Source organism: Echinops telfairi, unplaced genomic scaffold, assembly GCF_000313985.2.
Source record: "Echinops telfairi isolate 266 unplaced genomic scaffold, ASM31398v2 ScPeMD7_22;HRSCAF=79, whole genome shotgun sequence".
In the NCBI taxonomy this organism is placed as follows: domain Eukaryota; kingdom Metazoa; phylum Chordata; class Mammalia; order Afrosoricida; family Tenrecidae; genus Echinops; species Echinops telfairi.
In genome coordinates this window covers 7635543-7653432 of record NW_022103919.1, presented here as the reverse complement: position 1 = coordinate 7653432, position 17890 = coordinate 7635543, and the positions used below count along the sequence as shown (strand labels likewise).

At 44.8% G+C, this 17890-nt stretch overlaps 1 protein-coding gene and 1 pseudogene across 3 annotated transcripts in view; both read left to right on the top strand.

Moving 5' to 3' along the window:
• The first annotated feature begins 204 nt into the window (after positions 1-204).
• LOC101656108 lies at positions 205-943 on the top strand (annotated as a pseudogene).
• A 4481-nt stretch (positions 944-5424) lies between these two features.
• The window catches only part of TTF1 (transcription termination factor 1), a 36388-nt gene continuing 23922 nt past the window's right edge, over positions 5425-17890 (top strand). For 2 of the 3 annotated variants that reach the window (XM_030885129.2, XM_045288590.1), the window contains exons 1-5: positions 5425-5600; positions 10580-11649; positions 14243-14466; positions 15093-15278; positions 16339-16417. In XM_030885129.2, the coding sequence (XP_030740989.2) occupies positions 5589-5600; positions 10580-11649; positions 14243-14466; positions 15093-15278; positions 16339-16417 (1571 nt within the window). In that variant the 5' untranslated portion in view covers positions 5425-5588. Of the gene's footprint in view, positions 5601-7721; positions 7788-10579; positions 11650-14242; positions 14467-15092; positions 15279-16338; positions 16418-17890 lie in introns of all 3 variants that reach the window. The other variant, XM_045288589.1, reaches the window with a different exon arrangement.

Here is a 17890-nt window from a genome sequence, read left to right as displayed (position 1 = left end):
GAATAGTGGATAGAGCATACGTTTGAATCCTGGGTAAGCTGTAATAGTCAACTTGGAAATGTGACTGTAAGCCTCAATTTTCTCACCCACAAAGTGGAACTATTAAAAATTAGGGGCATGGGGGCAGGAATCCAATTCTGGAGGGCCATCTAGGCCTCTGCTGAGGCAAATCTGGGGAGAATCTGAGCCATCAAAGGCGCCCACATGACTGTCGGCAAGAGCAGCAAGATGCTGCAGTACATTGACTCCAGGATGAGATGCATCTTGCAAGATGGTCGCATCTTCTTTGGCACCTTCAAGGCGTTCGACAAATACATGAACTTGATCCTCTGTGACTGTGATGAGTTCCGGAAGATCGAGCCAAAGAACGCTAAGGGAGCAGAAAGAGAAGAGAAGCAAGTCCTTGGCCTGGCGCTGCTTCGAGGAGAGAGCCAGGTCTCGATGACTGTGGAGGGGCCTCCTCCCGAAGATACCGGCATTGCCTGAGTCCCACTTGCTGGAGCTGCTGGAGGCCCAGGGATCGGTAGGGCAGCTGGCAGAGGAATTCCAGCAGGTAGGTGTTCCAATGCCCCAAGCTCCTGCAGGACTTGCTGGTCCGGTCCGTGGAGTTGGGGTCCATCCCAACAGGTGATGACTCCCCAAGGAAGATGCACTGCTGCTGCCATAACCAGTATTGCAGGGGCCCCAACCCAGTATCTACCCGGCCATGTAGGTCCTTCACCACCTATGGGCCCAGGGCATGATAGGCCCACCTCCTGGTATGAGGCCTCCAATGGGTCTCCCAATGGGCATCCCCCCTGGACAGGGGACTCCAATGGGCATGCCCCCTTCAGGGATGCCACCACCTCCCCCAGGGATGCGAGGGCCCCCTCCCCCAGGAATGTGCTCATCAAGGCCCTGGACTCATCTTGGTCCTCCTCAGCTCCCTGCCTGTTTCCTGTAAGGCTGTACATAGTCCCTCTTTTTCCCCTTGTGGCCTACGACACTTAGTTTGCAATACATTCTTCAGAGAATATTAAAAAAAATAAAAATAAATTAGGGGAATGGGGGAAATAGGGACCTGATGATAATGAGTTCAAGAAGAAAATGATCTGAAATTATGGTGAGATTGCACAACTCTCTTCTTAATATGATGAAATGATTAAATTGTATGATATGCAAAATATATCGCGATAAAAATATAATTAACTCCCCCAGCACCAGGGGGTAGGGATTCATAAAGGCCAGCGGACAGACCTGGAACTATGGATGGTTTTGTTTATTTGTTTTTTTTCTTTTTTTCTCTCCTTTTCTTTTCAACCTTTTGTTTTGTTTTTTTTTAATCATTTTATTGGAGGCTCATACAACTCTTATCCATACATACATCGATTGTGTCAAGCACATTTGTTGTTTTCTTATTGTTTGGACTAAGGACATTGCTGGTTTGCCTACTTATATGAGACAGACTTGGGAAGCAAGCTCAGGGAAAAGCAACAGGGCCAACAGTCCCAGAGGGTCTTAGGAGAAGGAGGGGTGGGAAGTGAGCAATGCCATAGACAGGGGAACAACCAGGGAATTAAAACCAACATCTAGAAGGTTGTAGAGATCCTGTGGGTATTAAAGCAATGCCAATCTAGCTGAGAGGAAGCACTAAGAGGTGGAAGAAGGGGGAATGTGATGGTGGGGCAGGAGGAGGCAAAAGGAAACAGAGAAAAGCTCTAGGAAGCGAAGCTATAGATAGAGGTATTAACAAAGGTGTGTACTTATGTAAACACATCAATCCATAAAAACAGAGGTATTGGCCTATATAAATATATTTATAAGGCAATACACTGAGGCTGTGGATGGGCCTTGGGCCTCAGCTCGTACCCTCCCTCATGCTCACCCCCCCCTCACACATGATCACTGAAGACAAAATGGGTGCATAAGCAGATGTGGTAAAGACAACAGATGGTGCCCGGCTACTAAAAGATATAGCATCTGGAGTCTTAAAGGCTTGAAGCTAAACAAGCGGCCATCCAACAATGAAGCAACAAGCTCACATGGAAGAACCACACCAGCCAGTGCGATCATGATGTGTCATCAGGACCGGGTAACAGGTATCATAAGATTCATAACAGACAATAAACAAACAGCAAAAATGTGTTGGTGAGAATGAGGAGCGTGGGAGCAGAAACCCAAAGCCCATCAGTAGACAATGGAAGATCCTTCCACAGAGGGGTCGCAGGGAGTGGATGAGTCAATAAGGATGCAGTAGAGCACCGATGGATCACACGATATACCTCTGGTTCCTTGAGGCTTCCTTACCCCCCACTGTCATGACCCCAGTGCTGCTTCCCACTCTGGACTGGACCGGAACATGTACATAGGTATAAGCAAGAGATAAAGCTTACAACACACAGAACCCAGGAATAGGAATGGGAAGAGCGATACCAAAAGGGTAGGGGGAAACAGGGGAGAGGAGGAGAGGAAGGGGGGTATCGATCGCAATGAATGGCACATTACCACACACACTCCTCCAGGGGGAAGAACAGAAACCAGAGGGGAAGGGAGACAGTGGTCGATGTGAGATATGAAAATAATAACAATCTATGATCTATCAAGGAGTCATGAGGGTGGTGGGGAGGGTGGATTCCAAGGGTTCAATAGAAAATAAATGTCTAGAAAAGAACAACGGCAATATATGTACAAATATGTCTGATACAATTGATGTATGGATTGTAACAAGTTGTAAGAGCCCTCAATAAAATGACCTTAAAATAATTAATTTAAAATATTTTGAAATAGATTCAGTAATTTTATTATTCCATTAGTTCATATTCATTTTAATAAGCAAATAATTATACTCTGAATACAATTATATTGTCTTGATTAATGATTGCTGAAAATCATGGTTGTAACAACATGAGCAGTGTTTTTCTAACGAAAATATTTTGAAATATATTCAGTAATTTAAAAATATATATATAATTTAAAAAAACTAAATAGAGGGGAGGAAGGGGAAAAATGAGGAACTGATGCCAGGGGCTTAGGTGGAGAACAAATGTTTTGAGAATGATGAGGGCAATGAATGTACAAATGTGCTTTACACGATTGATGTATGTATGGACTGTGATAAGAGTTGTATGAGCCCCTAATAAAACAATTAAAAAAAAACTAAATAGAGAGTTGTTATAGGATTGAATGCTAACACTCATGTTAAATATAAGGATTTCCTTCTCTCACAACTCGTGTGGTTACGTCACTTTCCCAGAGAGCTTTCTCTTCCATAAAGACAGTAGTATCCACTATCACCAGTCACGATCCATCACTTGCCCTATTTTATTTTCCTCATAGGATAACCCAAAATTATCCTGCTTGATTTGTTAGCTGTCTACACCAGTTTAGGGACCTTACGATACTGCTCCTCTTGGACTGTAGAAGGAGCTCAGTGAACATTTGTTGAATAAATTGAATGCATACAAGAACTAGTATAATGCATAATGAAAGAATTCTGTCCTATATTTCCTTCATTTGAGGAGCCTCATGGAGTAATAGCAGCCCTGATGGGCTACTAACCTCAAGATCAATAGTTCAAAACCATCAGCTCCTCCAAAGAAGAAAGATGAGGCTTTCTACTCCCATAAAGAGTTATAGGCTGGGAAACCCGCTGGGAAGTTCCACCCCCCTTGTCCCATAGGGTCGCTGTGAGTCAGCATGGACTCCCTGGTAGTTGAGTTTGGGTCTGGTGAGTGGTGAGTGCCCTAGGGAGGTAGCCAAAGGTCAGCAGCCCCAGGAGAAAGATGTGGCAGAAGTAAGGATTTACAGCCTCGGAAACTTCGGGGTAGTTTTATTCTGTCCTTACTGGTTACTTTTAAACTAGAATCCATTTGATAGCAATATATATTTGGGTCAGTGATGGGATTTAAAAAATTGACCAACCAGCTCACTGCTCTAATGACCATTTCAAGTATAAAAAAAGATGGACCCAAAGGTGGTTATTATTTCATACAGTAACCATTTAAGTAAGAACAGTAGACGAGGAACTCAAAACTAGATGACAGTTTTAAAATATTAATGAAAAATATTAAAGAATACCTGACAAAAACACAATAAAACTGTTATTTCCATATTGCTTTCTGATTGGCATCCTCACTTGCAATATTCTTCCCTTTTATCTAAACATTGTTGGCTGTGTGATATCCTTACTGATATTTTCACTGTAGGCGTATGAGTTAGTTAATTGTGCCAGCCTGGCTGATAATCACATGTGGGGCTGGTTGAAAGGCAGAGGGATAAATGGGTGGTGAAGCCTCGCCTTTCTAGTTCTCCGGTCTCTTTTGTTTTGTGATAGTTGCACCGGGTGCAGCTGCCTTAGCAGTTCCCTGCTTCAGCTTGCAAGATTGACTTCCTACAAGACATCCCCAAGAAGCTACATGGCCCTATCCCGATGCAGCCCTGGGTGCTGGAGCATCCGTGTGGAGACCCCTGCTAGTGCTGAGATGCTTGTTCGTTCACTGACTCAGCTTTCCTCCTGCAGTCTGCATCATTGCCTCTGTTTTGTGAGGTGGAGGACTTTGTGGACTGGTGTTGGGTTAATGGGTTAATGTTGGACTTGTGGGCTTGGGCAGCATTGGGTTGGGATGTTTTCGTGATGCACCTTTTCTTTACATAAAACTCTCTTATACATGAGTCGCTGTGGATTTGTTTCTCCAAAATACCTAGACTAATACAGCGTAGGATCCTATTCCTTTAAGGGTACATCAATTAAGCAATAGTCATTGTGTTTGATATATTAAAAACAGCTGCCTTCTCTGAACATATTACGTTCATCTTTGAAAAATCCCTTTCTGCATCGGCTGAGCTTACAGCAATTGTTCTCACAACATTTTTAGCTCTGTGAACACTTTCAGGAATTGCACAATTCCCTCCTAATCTCTCATGAGAATCTGGGTCATAACACAAAGCTGAAACGAATTGATAGCGTGTCACCCTCGGGTTGTTTGTCCTTTTTCTGCTGACGTTGTTTGTTTACTGAAGCAGTAAAGGCAAGGGAATAAAAATGTAGCTTTTCACTAAAAGTATAATGAATTTTATGCAACGAATAAATATTACAAGCATAGTTCTAATTTGTTATACCTACCGACGGAATGAACATCACTACAGGTGCTTAGAGTACGCAGTTGCGCGGATGAGCGTTAAAAAAAAGAGGTAGGAATGTAAATATGTGATTTCCACAAATTACAAAAATTAGATATCGGTTCCGCAGAACTTGTGCAAACCGGTTGAAACCCACCACCAGGTCTGAGCGCTTCACAAAACAGCAAAAACGACCTTCCGTAGCTGCGCGACCATGGGCCCCAGACGGCACGGGGCGGAAGTGACGCGCAACTACTTCCGCTCTGAGCGTCGCAGCACTTCCGGGTTGGAAGAAAGATGGCGCCGGCCTGGGCGGGAAGCGGGAAGTGATTTGGTTCGTGTTTTCGGTCGAAAGGAAAGGCGCCTGTGCAGACCGAGCAGTGACAGGCCGTGGTCTTTCCGCCGGGCACCCCGTCCTTGGCCTGCGGACTCCAGGATTGCGATTGGCGTCTCCGTGTCGCCGCCGCCGCCGCCGCTCCGGGCTTGATCACATGGGCACTGAAGTAAGTTTGGGCCTTTGGGAACCAGAGGGTCGGTAATCGGACGTTTGGTTAGATTCTCCCTGAACCATGAAGGTACTTGTCGGTCTGTAGAGATTTTTTGGATTTTCTCCTAAGAATAACAAGGGGGGCATCACGTTTTTCCAGGGGAGTGGTTATCCGATTCAGGACATAGAGGGTCACGCTAACTGCTGCTAACTGCAAGGTCAGTGCTTTGAAACCACTAGTCGCTCCTCTAGAGAAAGACGAGGCTTTCCATTTGTACTCCCGTAAAGATTTACAGCCTGGGAAACCCAAAGGGCAGTTCTACCCTGTCTGTAGAATCACTGTTAGTCTAAATCAGCTCTGTGGCTGTGAGGTGGTTTTTGTTTTGTTTTGTTTTGTTTTAATCTGCTTAAAAATCTGTACAGTGTTTAAGAAATCAGAGGGAAAAGCTTGAGAAGTATTTGAAAAAGAAACTGATGGAAGGTGAAAGCCTGTGTTAAAGAGCAATCCCTGCTGCTCTTTGCTGTTTAAAAGATCTGAAAAGGAGTTTTTGAATTTAATGGTTCCACTCCAGCCATCTCAGTGGAGAAGTGGATGAAAGATAGAGAAGGGCAAACATTTTACTCTTGAGAAATTCTGTAAAGGGGAGAAAAAGGGATAGCTGGGTGGTCCCTAAAGGCCAGAAAAAGGGTTCCCCTTTTTTTAAAGTTAGAAAATAGTAAGGTTTAAGAAATATTTTTTAAAAAATCTTTAAAGAAAATCTTAAAGTTGGCAGAAGGGAGCCAGTGCAGGGGGAAGAGGCTGAGTTTGGGCGACCTGATGGATCTGATTAGCAAGGGAGGTGGGGATCTAGCACCCACATGGAGAAAATGGCCTTTGACAGAAGAGGGCCAGTTCTTTGGTTGTAGCTAGAGAGGAAAAGAGGCTGGGGAAGATGTAGGCAGTTCTGCTAGAGTTCATGGTTAACATATTTGTTGTCTAATGAGTGTGAGAATGTGAGGTGACCGGTAAGATCATCTGTGAGAGGGAGAAAGAAGAAAGGAACTTTAGAATTTGAGAGTGAAGGAGGTGTGAAATGGTTATTTAAGAAGAGTGGGAGAGGAACACAATAAATAGATAGAAAATACAAGGGGGATTTTGAGCAAGATATCATGGGGATAATGGGAGTGTCCACAAACATTTTGAGGGCCCCTCATACACTCAATGAACTTGGTCACTAGGGCAACTGCTCAAACTTCAACGTGTTAAAAACACACCAACTGGGGAGTGTGGTAAGGTCTGGGTAGGAACCTTGTCGCATTTCTAGCAAACTCTCAGTTGATGCAGATGCTGTTGATGCAAAGTCCATGGTTTAGAGAAGAAGATCGGAAGGGTGGGCTGTTTTGAGCAGTAAGCTTAGCCCAAGGGAACAGAACACAAGCCACCTATGTAATTGAAGATTTGCTAAGCAGTCACTTGAAAACACATTTAAAGGAGCAGGTGGAATTAGTGACATATTTTATTTAACCCACGAGCCAAATTATCCTTTTGATTTGATAAGAAGATGCAAATATCGCGAATGAGGTGTTTCACCTTGTATGTGCTGAGTCCGCAAAATCTGCTGTCTTTACACTTACTACCTATTGCCCTTGAGTCGGTTTCAGCTCAGAGCCACCCTAACTGAAACAGGCCCTGTCATCTTCCTCCCTTGGAGCTGCTGGTGGATTTGAACCACCAACCTTGTGGTAAGCAGTCCAACACTTCCCAACAGCACCACCAGGACTCTTGTTTTACACGCAGCACATCTTTATTTGGACCAGCCATATTTCAAGTGCTCAGTAGCCACTAGCCGTGAACCCTAGTGTTCGAGGTGAACAAGGGAGGACATGAGCACAGCAGGGGACTGAGGGAGAGTGAGGGACCCACCCGATGGGTCAACTGGAAGATCCCGATGAGTGAAAAACGCTTGTGGCTGCTCAGGCAAGCTAGAGAGACAGGTAGCTCAGTGCAGCTGTGGAATGTTTTCATTAGTAGTTCTGGAGTCAGCGCGGTTCTGGTTAAGGACAGGATGGAGTGGATACTGAGATCAATGCAAATGGCCTGACAACTTTCAAAAGTGCCTTTTGAAACAAAAGACCCAATTGCTTCTCTGGTTTACAGGTATAGTTGAATAAGAAACCTCAGCCAGCAAATTTAGGAACCACAACCAGGCAAAGGTACTAAGAGGTAAGCTTCTTTTCCATTGTTAAATGTCTCCACCTCCTACCTTCCCCCTACCTCTCTCACACACACTCAATTCTTGGGGAAATACTCAAGAATTTGTAGTCCAAATGGAAAATCAGAGAAATAGACCTTTTCAACAGGCAGGAGTTTCAGAAACGCATGGAAATTGGGTGGGTATACAGCAAGGGTTTATTGTTTTCATCAAGTTATTGAAAGAGTTCTCAATCCAGAGGAGAATCTGGACTAGAGGCTGTCAACCTGGGTCCTGCCCTCTGTTTTATAAATTAGGTATTTTACTGTAAAAACCATGGCCTTGTCACTCAAAGGACTGATTTCATACTGTGACAGTAATCTGTGCTGAGTACTTGTGAGGGGATAAATGCTTCCTAAAGCCTACAAAGGTTTACTATTTGGCTCCTGACAGAGGAAGTTTACCAAGCCCTGGCCTCAAACTACAATCAAAGTGTGATCCTAGACAAAACAGCCTCAGGATCACCTGGGGGTGCACTAAAAAAAAAAGGAAACTTTCAAGTCCCACCCCAGTTTGCCAAGGCATGAAGGACCTAGCAGTCTCAAACAAACCTTCCACTGAGTGTGGTGAACGCTCAATGTTGAGATCTAGAACTCTCCCACACGCCCCACCTGGAGCTCAAGAGCTAGTTAGTATCAGAAACAGGATAAAAGAGTTGTTTCCCTGGAATCGTTTTGGCAACAGGGAGAAAGACTGGAAAAGATCTCACTTTAACTCACCCGCTTAGAGCGTAGTGAACAGCTAACACTGAGGCAGTACTTGAACATAAGCCAGTCAGCAAGGAAAGCTTGGTGAAGACGAACCAGAATGATGGGAGGAAAGGAACAGATGGGAACTGGCAGCTGGTAAGTCTGGGTGCCAGGGCCAAAAGCTGTGTGATAGATCATTTACTACAACCGAAAGAAAGGGGTGGCTACTGAGGCTGCCTATGGGCGACTTAATGGGATGTGGGTCCTTGAGGTGTTGGGTCATGGGTTTATGGACTCTTCGGTTAATTAGCCTAAGAACATGTTCAGTGCTACCGCTCAATTTCGTAGTATGTCCAGTGCTGGGGGTCTCAAAAGCTTGCAAGCGGCCTTGGAAAGCACTGCATTGGTCTCCACCTGGGGCAACAGAGCAAGAGGGAGAGGGAGAGTCTGGAATAGGAAATGGATACGGAAACTAGGAGCTGTATTAAAAGCTCCACAATATTATTTATTTCAACATGTCATAGAATTTTAACTTTGTTAGACACTATCAAGGCCCCCCCCCTCCCCAGGTCTCAAAGAAGCAGCTTGATTTCAGTCAGTGGATGGTTTATGCACACACACCATGGAGCCTGCACTCCAGTGATGTCCTGGGACGAGGCTTCAGGGTGGTGCGAATATGGGGGAGCAAGAAAGATAAATTGCCTTCCCTCCTGTGGTTTACTCGGTGAAAGATGTCAAATACCTAGTATACCTTTCAGTTACAGTTAAAGTGAATGCTACAGAAGACAAGTCAGTTTGTGATGGAAGTATATAATTCCAGGAAGAGCTGACTTGGAGGAGGCAGGGAAAGCTTTCTTCTGGAAGTGATATTTGAGCCAAGCTCTGAAAGAGGTTAACAGGCCAGGTGATGGTGGGGGGTGGGGAGACAGCATAGAGTGCTCCAGGTACCAGGAACCGTAGCTATTAAGATTCTGGGCCAAGGAAAGGCTGGTGGCCTGTTTGAGGAACCAAAAAAGGTGTGTTTGTCACAGAGCACAGCACTGATGCGGTGGACCTGAGCTTGATCATGCAGGCAGGACACTGCGGTCCTCTTTTGTTAATTTTTTTCTATATCTGATGAGGGTGATGACCCAGACAAAGTGAATGCCATGTACTTATCATACCCTTTAGAAAGGTGGGGCTGTCTACACCTGTAAACTGACACTCTCGGAAACTCACAGGGGCGGTTCTGCCCTGCCCTGTAGGGTGGCAGTGGGTTTGGGGTTTTTGGAGTAGCATCCTCTTTTATGGAATTGTGACTCCCATCTTGTGATACATTTTTATTATTTTTTCCCCTTACAGCTAATGCTTAAAATACTTTGGGGGTGGGGGGTGGGACTATTGTCCATCGTCATGAATGGAGATACTAAATGCGATGTACAGCGGGGTGTTTTTCAGCTATAAAGATAAATGATGTCCCAAAACATAATACAACCTGGGTGAACCTTGGGAATGTGCTGAGGGAAATCTGGCAGACACAAAAGGACAGCTGGTGTACGATCCCACTGACACGAAGTGATCTGTACCAGGAAGATGAGTGTCGAGACCAGAGTTTATTGGTGATTGTCATGTACGAATGGGGGGTATTGCTCGAGGGAAGGGGCACTGAGTTTCTGGTAGAAAAACTGTGACTTGTAGTCGATTCTGACTCGTAGGACTCATAGCGACTGACTCTGGAGCACAGAGTCGAATGGCGCCTGTGGGTTTCGAGCTGTAAAACTTTACGGGAGGGAAATCTCCGTGGAGCGGCTGGTGGTTTCAAACCACCAAGGTGGTGGGTTAGCAGGTCAACATCTAACCCCATGTGCCACCAAGGCTGAAAAATGTGGATGCAGATCAAGGTGACAGTTGCCCACCACGGTGATTGTAACTAATGTCACTGAATTGTACACATAAAAAGCAACGGTTTTCGTAATCTGGATGCGGGGCCCTCAAAAAGGGCCTGGGGAAACAGTATTAACTAACATTGGGACTTTTTGAAGCCTCTCCCCCTGTCATATTTTACGACAATAAATCATTGTCACCTTTCACCGTAGGAAGAAATGGAAGGAAAATCAAGGCAATATGAAATCCACACTCCAGTTATTGGCAAGAAAAAGAAAAAGAAAAAACATTCCGTGGATACGGAAAGGCATCAGAAGCCTTCCAGCAAAACCTTGCAGGACTCCTGCCCAGCGAACGAGCCTTTCCCAATAACTGAGAGAGAAAAGAAGAAGAAGAAGAAGAAGAAGACCCAGCATTGCACGTCTTCTCTGAGCAAATCCCAAATGGGTGACGAGCCGGGGAAGGCTGCTGTAACATCCAAAAAGGAAAAGAAGAAGCGGAAACGAGCTTTGGAATCGGACAAGGAGACCGGTGTTGCTTATGTCCTTGTGAGGAAAGGAAAGATCGAGGCCGCATCTGCGGATTTCAGCATGGATGGCAATGGTGTCTCTGTTCATGTGAGCAGGGGCCAAAGACCAGCCCAAGAGCCTGCGGCAGAAGAATTGCCTTCGGTTCCTCAGGCGTGTGCAAATGATGCAGAATGGCTGCATGAGAACGGTAGGAGAAGAAAGCATAGAAAACGGCAGCGGACGGAAACCTCTTGTGGTTCCCAGGAAACCCCGTGTGCGAGCATTGCCCTGTACCCATCGGAGTCCCAGCAACAGGAACCCCTGCTATCTGCGGACCTGCAAGGGGAAACTCCAGAACACGTGGGATTGACCGGGAAGAAGAAGAAGAAGAAAAAGAAGAAGAAGAAGAAGACTTCAAATAACCCAGGGTGGGAGGCGTTACCCGAGCATCTTGAGAACATGAATCCTGAGGGATCGCAAGAGATGGGGGAGATCGGCTCTGGACCAGTCGGTGGTGCCCTTGAAGTCACGGACTTCAGTGGTACAAAGAGGAAGTCTAAGAAAAGGAAGCGAAGATCTTCTGTTGGAAATGCTCTGGGCGCTGGTGTTGACTCTTCAATGCGCAGTAGCTCCGAGGACACACGCTTAGACCTGCAACGTGGTGATTCTGCGGCAGGGGAAGGTACCTTGATTGAAGAGTGTGTGAATCCCCGGACTAAAAAGAAGAAAACCCAGGCCTCTTCAGAACAGAATCTTCTGGAAGAGGGACACAGGTAATGCTGGCATTTTCTCTTCTGACGGTGTTCTTTTGGCGTGCATTCTGTCCTTGGCCGTGGTATTTGGCACGTGCATCTAAATGTCAGAAATCAAAGCAATAGACCCTTCAGTGGACAGAATAAGTACATCCTGAGCGCATAAACTTGACAAGTCACTTAATTTCTGCATCAATGAACTTAAACCAACAGTGAATAACTATTCTAGCCCTGAAATCCCCAGTAAGTTAAGAAAAAGACAATTTCAACATCCCAAATCAATGTCTTTTGTCTAGAAGAAGGACAAAGGACAAAGCGTCTTAGGGGGCCCTGGTTGCATAGTGGTTACGCATTGGGCTGTAATCCACAACGTCATCAGTTTGAAACCACCAGCCATTCCTCGTACAAAAGATGAGGCTTTCTGCTCCTGTAATGAGTTACGGTCTTGGAAACCCTTCAGGGATATGTCTACCCTGTCCTGTGGGGTCACTATGAGTCACACTGAGCGCAGTGGTAGTGAGTTTGGTTTGATAGGAAGCCCTTGATGTTATAGGGGGTGATGCACTGGACTGAAAATACCCGTATGGCAGTTCGAACCCATCAGCTACTCCATGCGGCTTTCTGCTCTGATAAAACATTTATTTACAGCCTCAGAAACCTGGGGCAGCTCTTCCTACTCGTGAGTTGGAATTCACCTGATGGCAGTGGGTTTTACATGGAGATAGAGAGAAGAAAGGGTTAGGCACATAAGAGTGATACAGAGCAGCCCCCCACGCCCACCCCCAAAAAAGAAAGAAAAACTTTAATTAGGATTCTTATTAATGGAAGAAGTTTAAATATTATTTGTATAATTATTTATACTGTCTGATGAATACAGGAAGAGGTTTTTTTTCCCCCAGTCACTTTTTTTTTAGTTTCTAAGACTCGAGATAAATATTCTTCCCATTCTTCACTTGATCGTTGTCTTACCTAGATCGTCTTGCCAATACACTCACAATGAGGAACGGTTTGACATCAGTGATCAGTAAGAGCCCGCTAGAAGGAGCCCTGCTAGCACACTGGGTAAAGCACGTTCTTGCTAACCACTCCTCAGTCCTTTGGAGAAAGACGAGGCAGCCTGCTCCCAAAGAGAAGACAGTTTCGGAAACCCCACGGGGCAGTTCTGCTCTCTCCTACGAGGGCCTTGAGGAGCTGGAATTGATTCAGCAGCACACAAATACTAACGCTGAAGACTAAGCAAAGGGAAAAATGGAAGTCATTCACTGCAGCAGAAACAACTAGGAGCCTAGTGCTGTGCATGGCTCTGATAAGGATAATACCGACCCAGTGCTGTTCGTGCAAAACTGGAGTGCTGATTTTGAAAATAACAGTGGGAAGGTCTAGGAGAGGTGTGTGAGGGGCAGCGGGGCCAGCAGAGTCCTTAAACTGATGAGAAAATCAGTTCAAGTCTTTAAGCAAAGATGTAGACACTTGGAAGTAGAAAACCAGGGAGTGGGATGTAGAAAAATAAAAAGCTAAAAATGGTTACTTCCCAGAGTGGCAAGGGATGGTGCCGAGTGTCTGCTTTTCCCTGTAGAGTTACTTAAACGGTGAAAGGAGCCTTGGTGGTGCTGTCGGTCAGGTGCATGTTGGACTGCTATCTTTGAGGCCAGCGATTAAACCCAAAAGCTGTTCCTCTGGAGAAAGATGAGGCTGCCTCATCTTTTTAAATAAAACCTAAAACAACAGGAGGCCCTGTATAGGATCATAGTCAGAAGTGACTTGATGACAGTAGTTCTTACAGCTTATAGCTTTGGTTTAAAAAAACAGTTATACAGTTTTTTACAAAACAATTACACATTATAGCTTTGGTTTAAAAACAATAGCATGCGGGGAGGAGACGAGCCAGTCAGGGTACAGTATAGCACCGATGAAACATACAACTTTCCTCTAGTTCTTTAATGCTTCCTCCCCCCTCCACAGTCGTGATCCCAATTCTACCTTACAAATCCAGCTAGACCAGAGGATGTACACTGGTACAGATCAGAACTGGAAACAGAATCCGACAGATAAACCCCTCAGGACCAATAATGAGAGTAACGATACCAGGAGGGGAAGGGGAAGGGTGGGGGGAGAAAGGGGGAACCGATCACAAGGATCTACATATAACCCCGTCCCTGAGGGATGAGTAAGAGAAAAGTGGGTGAAGGGAGACGTTGACAGTGTAAGACATGAAAAAGTAATAAATTATCAAGGGTTCATGAGGGAGGGAGGGTGGGGGAGAGAGGAGATAAAATGTGGAGGTGATAACAAGGGCTCAAGTAGAAAGAAAATGTTTTGAGAATAAGGATGGCAAGAATGTACCAATGTGCTTGACACAATGGATGTATGTATGGATTGTGATAAGAGTTGTACGAGCCCTCAATAAAATGATTTAAAAAAACCCAATAGCGTGGAAATAGAACTTGTAGCCTCAAGTTTGCTCTCTGTAGAGGCAGCCTCTGAGGTGTGTACTGGTAGCTGAAATACGATGACAAGATTCCTTGCAGCCCCAATGCTCTGTAGTTGTCTAGGTGAGAGCCCTTTTAAGGAAAGAGTTGAAAAGAATTTAGGACAACTCCATTTTCTCCCTTAGGTTAGAATCTACACATGATGAAGAGAGCAACCTGGAATCTGCTAGGCATCCTGAAAGCTATTTATCTGAGGATTCAAGAAATTCAGATGATTCCGATGTGGATTTGGGATCCGCCGTGAAACAACTTCAAGAATTCATTCCCGATATAAAGGAAAGGGCTGCCACTTCAATTAAGCGAATGTACCGGGATGACTTGGACCGGTTTAAAGAATTTAAAGCACAAGGTATGCTTGTAGAACTTGAATATTTGTAGCTAGCACTTGATTTTTCTTTTATGAATGATTAAGCTGTAGCCACTAACAAGATACATCCTTCAGGTACTTCCAACGTTTTCCCCGGCCGGAGTTTTTATGAGAGCTCTAAGATTAGCAACAAGAGGTGGGCTAGTTTTCCTCTCCCTGCCTGTGGTAGAGGAGGAGTAAGGAGAAGCATGGCTGAGGATCACGGTGGCGGGCTGCACAACAGGGTGAACATAATTACTGCCACTGAGTTGTGCGTATAAGATGGCGAGTTGGGGATTAAGTATATTTTAGCACCATGTGATCTTTTTATTTATTTTAAATCAAAGTTGTGAAGTGTTTAGGCAGAAAGAGCCATGACTTTGGACTAGGATGACCAGGGAAGGCTTTGGGAGGAGAGGCCTGGCCCAAGCATCACTGTGAAAGAGGTTGGCTGGGCCAGGACGGAATGAATGGGGGGGTCGGGCTTGTGGGTGAAACTCGCTCCTAGGGCAGGAAGGCAGGGAGAGTGTGTTGTGTTGTAATTGCTAGTTAAAGGCCACATGGTGGGTGTACTTTTGTTCATGATTGATAATGATCGTCATAATAATATACTCCCCCTCCCCAACCAGGTGTTCCTATTAAATTTGGCAAGTTTTCTAGCAAGGAGAATAAACAGCTACAGGAAAACGTGCAAGAATTTCTGTCCCTGACGGGGATTGAGACGGCAGACAAGCTGCTGCACACTGACAGATACCCCGAGGAGAAAGCGATGATCACCAATTTAAAACGAAAATATGGGTTCAGAGTGCACATTGGTAAGTTGAGGAAAATCCACTCTTTCCCCATCTGCATCCTAGTGACGTCATCGAGGTCTCCCATGGTAAGAAAGTCCCTGGTACAATGCCCAGTCCATGACATGCCTTCAATGCTTGTGAACTGCTGCAGTGAGTAATCCTGAAGGAGCCCTGGGAGCGCTGTCCAGTAAACGTTGGACTGCTAACCACAAGGTCAGTGGTTCAAACCCACCAGCCACTCCTTGGGGAAAAAATGCAACTGTTGGCTCCTATAAAGATTTATAGCCTCCGAAACCTTTTATCGGGTTACTACGAGTCAGAACCGACTGGTTGGCCGTGGGCTATGGTTTAGGTGTGAGTAATTGTATCCTTAGTGCTAACCTATGCTTTTGGGGATTTGGACTATATTCAGATCTCCTGCATATATTGTACGGAATTTATGAAAATTGACATGATTAACTTCTCGCCTCCTTAGTAGTAATTATGATTTTGGTTTGTTTTCTTGTTCTTTTTTTATTATTTATTTTGTATACACTGCACACGACACAGCCTTATGTGCACCTTCGTCTCCAGCTTCTTGTTGTTGCTCTTTTAATGTAGCCATATGTGGGCCTTGAAATAACTGGAGCCCTCCTCTGGAGATGGTGATTTGAAAGTGATACGGGACTTTGGACTGAAAGACAATCTCAGATTTAAAGGGGGAGGGCAGTTTCTTCACTATTCTCATTTCAAATTACTGTATGTACTCGAGTTTAAGCTTACCCGAATATCAGCTGAGGCACCTAATTTTACCACAAAAACCGCTTTAAAATGTGCTGGGAAACTCAGCTTGTACACGAGTATATACGGTATGTTAAACTTATTTGGTAGACCAGGATCTGAGACCTCTAGATCCAAAGCAGTGAGATTTGGAAGCTTCCCCCCGGAAATTGGTACTTTATCCAGCTGCTCCCTGAGACGGCGTGGGCTGTGGAGGGGAGTGTTGTTTGAAGAGTTCGTATTCTGTTACTTTTCTAGATGAGACTGAATTTTCCGCCATGCTCTAAACTGCTCGTGTGACCACTTGTCATGTTTACTTTAGGCAAAGACATTGCTCGACCTTGGAAACTGGTGTACTACAGAGCAAAGAAGATGTTTGACATCAATAATTACAAAGGCAGGTGAGGAAAGGTCAGAGCTGGGGCTGCAGGTCTTTTGCCATTTGTTTGGCACTCCCGATGGGACGGGACGGGACATTTTCTAGCGCCGTTGTGATGCTGTCATTCAGAATACCCGTATTTGAAGGGAAAATTAGGAGATGGCCCTGTTGTGTGTGTCTCTAAAGATCATTTCACCTTGAAAGACACCTCAGCGCTTCGCTGAATCACACAGCTCTTCCTTCGTGCCTCTGTGTGAGCACATGACAGACTCCACCTTTCTCACGGCACGGCACGCATGACGGGGTCTCTGCCCTCGGCCCGATTGTGAGCTCAGTGCAGTGTGCCTTTGTTCTTCATGTTCTCAGCTTAATGTTCTTAGCCCGGGTCCTGGGATTGTCAGTAACTACCTGAGGTACAGTGCACACTAGACGAACTCACTTACATGTCATGTGGTTCCAGGGCAGTAAGACTGTCTCATGTAGTTATTAAACAGTCCTGCCTCCCTTTACCTTGTCAGTAAAATATCCAGTGATGTTCTGTTCCCAACATTCTAAATGAAAAACACGTAGATGAAGCGTCTGTGTGGGGTTAACCCTGCTCAAGGACAAAGGGCTAGGCAAGAAAGTATCCACTGTCAACTATTAACTACCTTATCTCACTTTGGGAGGCATGTTTAGTAAATTACAGCAATCTCCCCACAAGGTCCACAGTGTTCTACTCATCTCTGTGCCTCTCAACCAGAACTTGGACATTACCTCACCTTCAAACATTGATAGGACCTTGTGTCTTTCCTAGTTCAATTTTTTTTTTTACAGAAAGAACACCTTAGGGAAGCCTTCCCACACACACACTAAAACTTGCCCCATGCCCTTTCCCATGCCCCACGATTGAACAATGAGTTATAAACAGAGCTTTAAGACAGCTCACTCAAGAGAATCTTTTCAATTCAATTTAAAAGACTGCTTTTTAATTTTTTTTTGTAAAGAGGCAAGCTGCTTTCGGTGAATTGGTAGTGGCATCCCAGGTAATAAGTTAGCTCTGCCTATGACATGGATATGGAATGAATTCTTTTTAACAAACAGAAAAGCCTCAGTCAAAAGAAAGTAGAAAATATTTTAAAACCGAAACAACTTCAAAATAGGTCAAAAGAGAGTCTCACTATTTTTACTCACTCATTTTCTCTAATTCTCTCTTTCTTGAAACTCTTCACTCTTACTCCAGGGTCCACGTGTGCCATTCTTTATACCAACAGGACTCCTGCTTGCTCGGGAAAGAATACTAGGAAAAACTACTTTTTGAAACCCATGAATTATAATCATCAAAGATGATGAGTTTCCATTGACTCCACTCTGCGTTGTTAGATGAATTTCTCAAAGCATTAGGAAGTCATAAGGTGTAGTTCTGGGTGGTTTTTTATCAGAGACCATTAGTATTTTGTTAGAGCTTCTTTTGCATTGCCCTTAATAATAGCATCATTGTCCATGCCCCGCCCCA